Here is a 12,062-nt window from a genome sequence, read left to right on the forward strand (position 1 = left end):
GACTAGCATCAGGATATGTCCATGGGCAAACATGCACATGGGACATCCCCCTCTGCAAAACTTGATGACGGGATTCCAACCTGTTCTTGGATGACTGTCATCATCCCACTCTGTTCCCTGAGTCCCTCTGTCATCCATCCATCTCTGGCAACCCTTTTCACTAAAAACCCGGCCCGGTCTCCAAAACCACTTTGACTCTGAATAAGATCTATGCATCTGTTCCATCCAGTCCCCAATCCGTTCTTGCCTTGTCTCTTGAACACCGTCTTGGTCTTCATTCCTGAGAAATGAGTCTGGCACTCTCACTCCACCCCTTGGAGGATAATCCTCCCTTTCGGACCGTTGCCCGAGAACCTATCTTGCTCACAGGACTGCCATCCCCTCTGGCTTTGTGGAATACCACCAACAAAGCTCCTAGGAGTTCTTCCCGATCTTGTGTTCCTTGCCTTGGGCTTCGTACTCGTGCACTTTCCTGTATCTTGGACCTGTACACCATCATATGGGACTCAATCAGTGTTTAGCTTTGCTGAGCCTGATGCTCTGATACCAATGTAACACATGGAAGCTCCGGGAGTCTTCTTTCAGCCCTAAACACCACTCAGAACATGCTGATGCAAAAATGCAGACATAAGGGAGAGTAGAGAGAGAGATAGCCGGAAATTCAGTATATTCATATGGTACAAAAAGGTACCCCCTACATCTACAGCCATAGGCTGCCTTTCATAAAACGTGGAATACACCCAAAACAGTCCTACTCTAAGGACCCACTCCAAAAGGGAGTGAATGAATGAATCAATGAGCACAGTTGCCTATTTATAGGCCCTTGGACAAAAGGAGAACTGGTCGACCAGCAGTCGGCCAGCCGACTGGACAAAATCTCATAAAGCTTGATGCGCCTGTAGCCGCCCCTCATCTGGGTCAGCCGACAGTACCCTCCTTGCAGCCGATAGGATCCAAGTCCTTCTCCAAGTCCTCACTAGCCAAAACAACACTTTATGCTCCAACTTCTGGTTCTTATCATCTTTTTCTGGCTGCCCCTTCTGGACTAGCATCAAGATATGTCCATGGGCAAACATGCACATGACACTCAAAGCAAGAGCCTGCAAAACTTCCCCATTTGAGTTTAAAAAAGACCTCCTAAGCGGGCATACCATGCATATCAATCTGAAACGCCACAAGGGGAGGAGTGGGTTTATCTCTGTCCCACCGCACATAAAAACGATTGACATTGCCATTCGAACGAGGTGGACATACAACTTTCCCTAGTGCCTCGGCTAAGAACCGTAATGCAAGTCTGTAGTACAAGGGCAAGTCCAACACCTCCACCCAAACCGGGCATTTGTGCATGATAAGATTTTGACAGTCCTTGGTTGGCATCCAAGGAAAAACATGCACTAACTGGCGACCATAAAACAACGGAGATTTCTCCAAAAGCATTTGCTTATGCTGTGGCTCAGAAAAAATAACCTCATAAAAACCACCGACAGCTTTGTAACAGCCTGCAACAAAGCATCCTTTAAGCAAAGACTTAATCCATTGTGCAACATCCCCCGCATCAGGCATGCGGCCTGGAAAGAACAACACAACCACTTTTTGTGCCAAACTCATTACTAGAGCATACAAGACCTGTCCTGGGACAGAAACACAAAAAACCGGCTCTGGCTCATCCCAAGCTTGCTGAATTTCAGAAAACCCTTCTTGCAAGGTGTCAACAAAAGGCTGTAATTCCGGATTTACGGAGCGAGCAGACACATCATCAACCAAAACCTGGCGACGCTTAAGGTCGCCTCCTTGAAAAGTCTTCATAGGTTCCATGAGGAAATCCCTGACCAGCAAACACACACACACACACACACACACACACACACACACAGGTCGCGAACCTCGGGGTCAATGATATTCAATCCCCCTTCCTGTTTAGGCCTGATAATGGTTTCCCACACGTCGCGAAAGAGTAGAGGAGTAGGAGGGGCAGATTGCTGATGAGGAGAGGAGAAAACATGGTGGTAGGAGGGAAGAAGAAGAACCAGTGCACACAAAGGGGACCCGCATGAGGTCACGGGGAGGGCTATAGGGCCGACATGCAGTCCAGGAAGAAGATGGGAGAGGTTACAGGCCTGAGTTGTCTCTCTATTCCAAACACACACACACACACACACACACATGCACACACACACACACACACACAAACACATATATTTCATAAAATAATCCATAAGAAAATATTTATATTGATATTCTATTGTGTTTTTTAATTTTTTTTTCCAAAAAGGAGACTTCTATTAAGTATGAAAAATTTTACAAAATGGAGATTTCACACCAAGCAAGGTGGCGATCTCAACCAATCAAGAGCCCTGTGCTGCCAATAGGGTCTCGAATGAGAGGATGTGAAAAAGATACCAATGTCCCACTCTCTCATAAACTGGGCACGCTTCCTCTCCGCAGCCCTCGAAGATCCTTGGATTCTGGCCCAGGTAGCCATAATGGTGTGAATAATATCACTCCAAATCCTGCAAAAACACTGAGAAACAAGAACGGGAGTACCCTCAATGACCTCAGTGCATCTAGCCTTCAAGATATTCTAGGCTGAGATGCTAGCAATAATCTCCCAAGAACTGTCTAACCTTAGTGCCGAAGGGACAAAGTGTGAAAGTGGCAAATCCTGAAGACAACACTGCTGAGCAACTCCTTGCCTAACCATAATGGCCAAGCTCCTGTCAGTCCCCTTGAACCTCAGCTGAGGCCCAGACTGTGTCAACCAAATGATAGAACCAAAAGAAATGATAGCATCCCTCTTAATCCTACCAAAGAGGTGTGCAATCGTAGACCAAAACCTCTGTGCTTCCCTGCATTCCCATAAACAATGGTAAACTGACTCTGAAACTCCTGCACATCTAGGACATGCTGGGCAAGCACCAGTAACAGACCTCCACTGATTGGTGGCCAAACCACCATGAAGGGAAACCCATATAAAGGAGGAAATTTGTGGCTCCCTATAAGAGTGCCACAATCTCCGCCAAAATGCCCTCTGAATGTCAATCGAAATGCCGTAAGACTCCCAATGGGGTCTAAGAGTAGGGACACTCTGAATGTGTCCCAAGATAAGATGTCTGGCATTCCGCACCGTATAATTGAAAAAAGGCATGCTTTTCAAAGGATTACAAGCATCTTGCCACTCCCACCCACTGGGGTCCCAAGGCAAATGTCTGATAGGGTAGCCACCATACAACCAAAGGCTAACACTCTTTGTGATCATCCCTGGGGTGGGGTCAACAAAGACGTGCTTCCTAACCTACCAACAACTCTGATTGGACGCATCTAGGGGCCCTCAATAAGGTCCTGCACATCACATCTCTGTAGCTGCCATCCATCCTGTATAGAAAAAAAGACCGGTACATCATCCTCCCTAGGCAAGGAGATACCCATAACCTGAAGAGGAACACTTGTCCCAAAGAGAAAACCCCAAACCAAGAATGATGACGACCTTCCAAAAAAGATCCAGTAATCCAGTGGTTGGGAATGGCTGCATCAATTTGTGCAATTCTCTGGCTAGAACCTCTCAAATGCTGCGTGATATCCAATCTCTGCACCTCGGTAAGGCTCTGAAACCTCTTCCAAGCAAGCACTTTAGGGCATAGGTTCTCCCAGCCAGCCCAGAGAATATGCATAGCTGTCCCAAGAGGCTTACCATGCACATCTAAGATCAAATCATTCCACAGAATGGGCTGCTAGTTAGCTTCCTCCGTTGAACGCGGGGGGATGTGTACCAAAAAACTCCTCAGGTAGTCCCAAGCCCGTAGGAGGGACCTAACGAGGGGGGATGAAGGGGAGCGGTGAATTGCATCTGAAAAAATAAAGTGTGAGCTGAGAGTCCAGTCACCTCCGCGAACAGGGACACACTTCGTGATCTGCTGTGCATGAGAAAGTCCTTCCACGGCTCAGTGCTTGGAAGAAAGCCCCTAACAACAAGCTTACAGAGAAAAGCCTTACATTGCACCTCGGGGTCAATGATATTCAATCCCCCTTCCTGTTTAGGCCTGATAATGGTTTCCCAAGCAACTCTGGCCCTGGTGTGTGCATTTCTATCAAGCCCTGACCAAAGAAAGTTCCGAATAAGGCGACGAAGCTGGCCGATGCAACCCTTATGAAAAATCCAACACGAAGCAATAAACCAAGACGTGGCTAGCAAAACTTGGTTAACCACCAAAGCTCTAGAGGCCAAGTCGAGCTTCCTCCTACTCTAGAGATGAAGTTTGCTTTTAATGCTTAAGAGCACTCGTGCAAATTGTTGTGCAAGGGAGATGTCAATGCCCACCTGACAACCAAGGTATTTGGCAGAGCATCCTCTCTCAATCCAAGTAAAATCAACATCTGTACACCAATCTGCAAGACGAGAATCACTAATCCAAAAACCAACTGATTTATGCCAATTGATAGTAGCTCTTGTTGCCAAACAAAAGGCCTCCAAGGCTGCCCGGAAAGCACATAAACAAGCATGTGAAGCCTCAAGGAACAATGCCGTATCATGTGCTAACGCAGAGTCCAAAAACTCTTCCTCCGTGCATAAAGGCAGCCTGAGACCCACAACACCAGGGGCAGCCCGAAGAAACCTGCTCATAGCCTCAGCTACAATGAGGTACAGTAAAGGGGCGAGGGGACAACCCTGCCTCACCGAACGGGAAATTTGTGTTTTTTAATTTTCATTGAAATTAGCATGTTTCAAAATCAAAGGCAGACTTGTTGCAAACCCCTCTCTTTGTAGTGAACTGTGAATTATATAAGTGTTATGAGGGTTTGAATTCACGCCCCCTTCTAGGTAGCAGCATGGTACAATAGCAATTAGGGCAGCAAGGGCCTGCTACCGACTATATACTAAAGTCTTGAGAAAACTTTCTTTGAAAAAGAGGACCACTTCACAATGAAATAACAATATAGTTATTGAGAAAGATTTCTTTGAAAAAGAGGATCACTTGAACAAAATAAGCAGGGCTTTCTTGAGGACGTAACAAACCTTTGATCTGCTTGATGCTGCCTTCTAGGTAAGATAAATTTATGTCTTTCAAAATGACAGGGATATTGTGGACGACAAGAGCCGTTGCTATACCAGAGCCCATCAATCCACAGCCTATTATTGCAACTTTCCTAATGGGGCGAGCCTTCAGGCCTAGACTAGTAACACCAGGAACCTGATCAAACTCAAAGAAATTAAGGCCTAGACTAGTAACATCAGGAACCACATAAACACAAAGACCCTTGACATACAAGCAACCTTAAAAGAGGAACGTTGAGCGAAAAAAATGTGCATCAATGCCCGAGCCTCAAGTGTTGTCACCAAAACACGAGAAGTTTTGTTTTCCTGCAATTACAAGGAAATATATCAAATCAAAAGCAACCCCACACATCTGTGTGAAATTCACAAGAAGTAGAACTTCAAACTATATTACTAAATTTCTCAAAACATGAAAATTACTGTTTCTACAGAGCTATGATGCACTTCAGTGGCAAGTAGAAGCTAAAAACGATGGAATAGAAAGTCCTCAAGGGACTCTTTCCCACAATGCACTTCTTGGATTTGAGAAAAGAGCTGGAGATCTCCCCCGCTAGCACACGTCCAGACCCTCCAGAGTCCAGCCTCAGCCTTCTCCCACTCCTTCCCCTGGCACGCCAGACCCTCACCCTTCTCCCCTCCCCCTCCTCTCTCATGTGCACCTGTAGCCCACACCCCCTTTCCTCTGCTCTAGGGCTAGCCGGGGCACTTTTTCCTCACTAGGAGGATTTTTCCCAGCATGGGAACACCCTCTCTCTTATTATTGGCTGCACTTATTATCCTTTGTACTTTCTTTGTATACAACACTTATCATTATCAAGTGGTACGTTTCTCTTCTCCCAAGAGCTTCACGACTGTATCTACTGCACCCTAGGTGTGCCTCATCTACAGGCTGCTAATCCTAAACCTAAAAGGGGAGACCACTTCACACGTGTGCTGCAACTCTCTCTCTCTCTCTCTCTCTCTCTCTCTCTCTCTCTCTCTCTCAGAGTATGGTACAGGATGGAGCTAGCTAGGTTGCATATCATGATTGTATACTCCATGCATATAGCTTTGCATTCTCCTAGTAGTAGAGCTCCATCCCCTGCACACCCAGATTCAGCTTTTTTTTTGTTGTTCAGTACTTTTTCATTTTGTTGGGATGACATAGGATACCCCATACAGGTACTCCGATTTGTCTCATAGGCCGAGTTCGGTCTTTTGGAAGACGTTAATAAAATCTTTCTTTCTCTCACTGCAATCGATCTGGGGGGTGAGGGGACTGTCCAAGAGAAGCCCTCCATAGAAGTCTGTGGCAATGGCTCACACCTGCGAGACATTTGACTCAACAGAACTGTCTAGACTCCTCAGCTTGGAGACCTCGTCTCAGCATGGTGAGGACCTGTAATTTCAAAAAAATCCCACGTGACCCTATCTCCTGCTTGAGTCCAGAAAGATGCTCGAGCATGATACCTGAACTCCACCCTCCTCTCCTCAATCGAGCGTATATTTGTGCGGGCTGTCTCTAGATGTGCCTCCAGCCACGCGTTGTCTGGGTCTACTCCTGCAGTCTCTGGAGAGAGACAAGGCTCCTGCGAAGGCTCCTCTCCTGCTCTCGAAATGCGATAAGTCTATCCAAGGGGCTGCCCTCCTTAAGAGCAAACTGATCTCTCTCAGCCCAAAGTCTAGATCCGTTGCAAGCTAGTTCCTGCCTGAAGGTGAGGGTGTCCCAAATCTGAACAATCTGTGTGTGCCGATCTGGATGTCATGGACCAAGCTCTTCTGGATGTGGACACTTTGCTGTCTCTCTGGCCGCCACGGGTCCTCTAAGTGAAGAAGGACGGTTGTGGTCCAATAATGTGGCACAGGCTATGATGCCAATCATGCCCCCCCACCCCCTCCCCCCGGCTACAAGCCCACTAGTCTACATATAATCTGTCAATGCAAGAGAGGTTTGGTCCGTACATCCTCCCGTCTGACCTGGAAAAACAGAGGCTCCAGTGGGTGCGTCCAAACTCTGGTAGGTGCCAGGACTCCTATCCTCTCATGGTGAGAACCAGTTCCTCCCAAGCAGCGTCCTCAGCACCGGAGATATGTCCAACCCACACCCTAACTGTCCTCTGGGTCCTCTAGCATGTTGAAATCCCCTTGGCTAGCTCCTGTTGCACATGTACCAATAATCTGCCTTGGGTAGCTCCCGTTGCACTTGTATCCACAATTTGTCTGTCCTGCCACCCTCTGGGGGGCATAAATATAAGGTGGCCAACCCGGTCTTGCTGGCAGAAATTGAAATCCTCAATCACACAACTAAACACACACAGATTCAAGTATAGGCACAAGAGAGGAGAGAGATGAAGGATGGTTCTATTATCTTTTTTATTATTAGAATGGCACGATTACATTGTTGTTGACGAAGTAGTTGAAGATTCACGTGAGCATACGTGCCCTTCACCATCACATACCATTCATGTACATTTGTACCCCTTTAAATCATGAATGCTTCACACCCATTACATCATGTAAGACGGTCTTTTAACCCTTCACATTTTAAAATCTTTCTCAAAGGCCCAGCAAAGTTGAACATTACACATTTAAACATTTACTTTCCACACCCTCCCTTAATGGAAACTTTGCTAGCATGTCACTCCGAAATCTGCCTGTCTGTAGCCGGCGCCTCTCGCCAACCAAATAACATGGCACTTTCCCAGCACGAGTAGGAGCGGAAGCTGAGAAAGAGCTTTGCACTCTATCCCAGCATCTATTTCAGAAAATATGTATCTAATCAAGCGTAGCGATCAAGGTCATGTAATGACCGATATACCAATAATTTTTCACAAGCCAACTCTTTGGAGTCGATCATCTAGTCACAAGCTCTCCATGGAGATGTCTTCCCCACACTTCGTTTTGGAAACGTCTTCATCTCCTCGTTAGCTGCTCGCCCATCGCCTTCCCTCCCTCGCGTCCCTTTCCTTCCTCCCCCCGCCTGCCATCGCTTCTGTGCCCCCCCCCCTTCTTCTCGCCGTTGCGCCCCCCCTTTCTTCTTGCGTTCTCGCCCGCTTGCGCCCCCCCCTTCCTCGCTGCTGCGCCTCCCCCCTCCTCGCCATCTCGTCCCCCCCCTCCTAGCCTCTTCGCCTGTTCGCCCCCCCCCCCCCTCTTCGCCTGTTCGCCCCCCCCCCCCTCTTCGCCTGTTCGCCCCCCCCCTCTTCGCCTGTTCGCGCCCGCCTCCCTTCAGCAGCGCCCCGCCCCCCCTTCCTTTCGCGTTGCTGCCGCCCCCCCCCCCCCCGCCCCCCCCCCCCCCAGGGCTTCTCCTTCGATTTTTCGCCCCCTCCCTCCTCTTTCGTGCTGTTTTTCACCCCCAGGGGGTTTTGTTTTTTCCTTTTCATCCGGTCTTCCGCCTCTTTGTGTGCAGCCCGTTTCTTGCAGGATTTCCGCTTTCGCCTCCCCTTCGCCTGAGCTTCAGACTCTGATGGAGACTCCTCCCGCCTCGCCTCAGAGGGACTCATCCGCAGCCCCCTCGCCCGCCCCCGAGGACATCCCCATCAAGCTTTCTCTTTCGCCGGAAGAGGAAGCGAGCCTCACCGCAGAGGTGGAACGCCTCCAGGCTCATTCCACCATCTGCCGTATAGTCGGCACTCGCCCCAGCAGAGGGGAGATCAGGGATCTTCTTCAGGCTCGCCTTCTTGCAGATGTGGGCAAGATCCTGGATGTACAGCTCCTGGGCCGGGGACATTATCAGATCGAGTTCGAGGCCGCCCAGAGCGTTGCCAAGGTCCTTGCCATGAGTCCTCTGGACATCAGGGGTGCTCGGGCTTTCTTCAGACCTTGGTAGCATGGATTTGACCCAGCAGCGACGGAGCAGGGAGAGCGCCTCTTCCATATTACAGTTTGTTTCCCTGGTCTCCGCCGGGAGTATCTTCCGCTCCTCTCCAGGCTCGGAGCATTGGTGGGCTCGGTACTAGAGACGGGCCCCTCAGCAGCTTCAGTGGTGGCCAGAGCAGCTGGGCTACCTTCGGTCAGAGTGTTGGTGTCTGACATCTCCTCCCTTCCTAAGGTCATTCAGCTACCTAGGATAGGGGGGGGGTGGATAGATCAGAGAGTGGAGTTCTCCGGGCTCCCGAACCTGTGCTTCATTTGCAGGCAGGTCAGTCATCTGGCCAAGGCTTGCCCTCGCAGGAGACCTCCACCCTCACCACAGCAGCAGGCTACTGATGGCCCGCCCACAGATTCGGCTCGGCAGGCTGCCTCCGGGACACCTGCTCAGGCCACAGAGACCTTGGAGTGGCAGCCTGGACAGGGGCGCCGCCGAGGGAGACAGCCACAACAGCACGCCCAGAGACCGCTGCAGCAGCAGCCACAGTCTCAGCCTCACTGGGTTCCCGTGAGGAACAGCTTTGCTCCCCTTCAGGAGGAGACCCCTGCAGCGACTGAGGACCACGAGATGCCAGCACCCCCTCCTTCACCCCCCCCCACCCCCGTCCCCTCCCACCGCCTCGCTTCCACCTTCGCCTCCTCCCGTCTCCGCTCCGGTTTCGGCAGCGGCCCCCTTTCCACCTCCCTCGCCTCCCCCTCCTCCCCCTCCGCCCGCCTCACCTTCCCGGGAGGCCCTGGCAGTTCCCTGGCGCTCACCTGCAGTCCGGAGAGCGCTGAGCACTGACCTCGCTCGAGCATCACAGAGGAGACCTATGCCGATTAGGGCCTCACGGATTTCATCTATCCGCAGTCGGCTGAGTCGCCTTGGCATTAGACAGCGCTCGGAGGCTTTTGATTATACCTTCACAGGGCTTTTTGGAGCAGAGGGCCCCCACGAGCCAGCTCCCATCCGAGTTCATGTAGTGATACCTCCGGCCCGCGGGGAGGAGGCACTAGACTCAGTGGTGGCCTTCTCGTTCCCTCTATGTGGACCTTGTGACCGGGAGTGGACTCTAGAGCTCGCTCTCAGCACTTTGAAGACTCAGGCAGTTGAGTTTTCTCATCACATGAGCGATCTGGAGGTGACAGATGTGATAGGCCGACTTTGGGAGTTGGCTCATTTTTTCTTGGATCCCGGGAGTGTGGATACCTCAGGGATTCGGCATTTGGTCGTGCGCATAGTGGCAGACTTGGCACGCGACCCTAGATATGTGAGTATACAAGAGGTTGCTCTGTCAGAGCAGGAGGCAGTTGCCATGGGCCACAGCCACTGGCGCCTGATCCGGGATTCTTGCAGTACACCGGGTGGGCAGATTCGCAGCCGTTCGGATGGGGACTACTCTCCATCCAAGCCGCTTGCGAAGGCCCGCCGTACGGCTGAGACAGCATCCACCTCAGCAGGGCATCCATGAGGATCATCTCATGGAATGTACAGGGCCTTGGCGGAGCACACTTTATACGCTATCGAGGTTGCTTGAGGCAGGAGCTTCAGAGATGCTTGGTTGGTGGCAGCATTGATATTTTGATGATGCAGGAGCACCACTTGGGTGAGAGCAGGATCCGGAGATATGGTTCGGTGATGCCTGGTAGATGGGACACTTTTTGGTCTGCAGGGTTTGGTCCTTTGGGTGGACAGGGAGGAGTATGCATGGTTATTGCAGATGTATGGCGGCAGGCCATTATGGATCGAGGGATCATTGTGCCTGGTAGAGCACAGTATGTCATTCTGAGGATGCATGATGAGCTATTGGGTGTGCTCAACATCTATGCGCCCAATCATGCTAGTGCCAGAGCAGAGTTCTGGACTCAGGTTACAGATGCATTGCCAGAGGCCGCACATTGGTGTGTTGGGGGAGACTTCAACATGCTTGAGGACCCGGCAGATAGGGTGGGAGGCAGTCATGTTACAGTGCACGGTACGGAGCTTGCAGCTTGGGACCGGTTTTGCATGTCACTGAGGATCACTGATGCATGGCAGCATGGGGCTTTCTCCCGGTCTCAGGACAGTCTTAGTTTCTCTCGGTCGGATCGCCGGCAGGGAGGGACTAATCTATCACGGATTGATCGCTTTTATGTGGGCGACTGGTTAGGGGAGCGAGGGGGCTCCGTCGGTATTCTCGCCGGCACCTCATTTTCAGATCACGCGCCAGTTATATTGACATTGGAGGAGGGGACACGGGAGCCCAGCTTGCAGTTGAGGATCCCAGAGAGGGTACTTACAGATCCCAGTCTCGCTGAGGACATTGAGAGGATCTGGCATGATAGTCAGTGCTCTGACCAGGATGCAGCGGGCCAGTGTGCCCAGGGACTCATTGATCTTTGCTCTTTTCTACACGCTGCAGCTTTGACACGACTGGGAGAGATTCGCGAGCGGGAGCAACGGCTGAGACGCAGCCTTGCTTCGCTACAGCGCCTTCAGGAGTAGCGGCCTGCATGTGAGTGGGTGGCGTCCCAGCTGAGCCAGGCACGCCAGGAGGTTAGAGAGGTAGAGGAGCAGAGACATGAGTTTTACTATCGTCGTCAGGCCTCTCAGTGGACGCAGCTTGGTGATAGAGTGACTGGAGAGTTTTTTGAGATCACTGGACCCCGTCATGCGCGAGCAGGAGTCCGCCAGCTTGGTAGACCGGATGGATCGGTAGCTACTGAGCTCGGGGAGATCAGAGCCATTGCCACTGCATTTTATAGTGACCTGCTTTCAGCGGAGCCAGCCACTGAGGATCGAGATGTTTGCAGACAGACTGTGTGGGCCCATGTGCAGAGTAGGGTCACAGACCATATGCGTACAGTTCTAGGTGCGCCTCTGTCAGAGATTGAGCTTGCCGAGGCCTTGAGGGTCCTGCCGCGACATAGTTGCCCAGGGGAGGACGGACTGACGCCGGCCTTTTTAATGCGCTATAGGGACCTTTTGGGGCCAGGCCTCCGCAGGGGCTTTCAGCATGTTTTGGACACTGGGGTGATGCCGCAGAGCTTTTCAGAGGGCTTGATCTATCTTATCCCCAAGGGGGAGGGAGTATCAGATGACATTCGGCATTGGAGGCCTATTACGATCCTCAATACTGTCTACAAGGTCTTAGCAAAGGCCTTGAGTTTGAGGATCCAGCCCTTCCTGGGGGAGTTGATTCATGCT

At 51.0% G+C, this 12,062-nt stretch overlaps 1 protein-coding gene across 2 annotated transcripts in view; it reads right to left on the bottom strand.

The window, feature by feature from the left end:
* Nucleotides 1-12,062, bottom strand: part of LOC147635730 (peroxisomal fatty acid beta-oxidation multifunctional protein MFP2-like) — a 192,019-nt gene that overhangs the window by 35,079 nt on the left and 144,878 nt on the right. For both annotated transcript variants that reach the window (XM_086803129.1, XM_086803128.1), the window contains 2 exons: nucleotides 5,270-5,356; nucleotides 5,012-5,186 (listed from right to left, as the gene is read on the bottom strand). In XM_086803129.1, the coding sequence (XP_086659255.1) occupies nucleotides 5,012-5,186; nucleotides 5,270-5,356 (262 nt within the window). The remainder of the gene's footprint in view (nucleotides 1-5,011; nucleotides 5,187-5,269; nucleotides 5,357-12,062) is intronic.

The sequence above is a fragment of the Cibotium barometz genome, chromosome 9, assembly GCF_041138505.1.
Source record: "Cibotium barometz isolate CiBa-2024 chromosome 9, ASM4113850v1, whole genome shotgun sequence".
Lineage (NCBI taxonomy): Eukaryota > Viridiplantae > Streptophyta > Polypodiopsida > Cyatheales > Cibotiaceae > Cibotium > Cibotium barometz.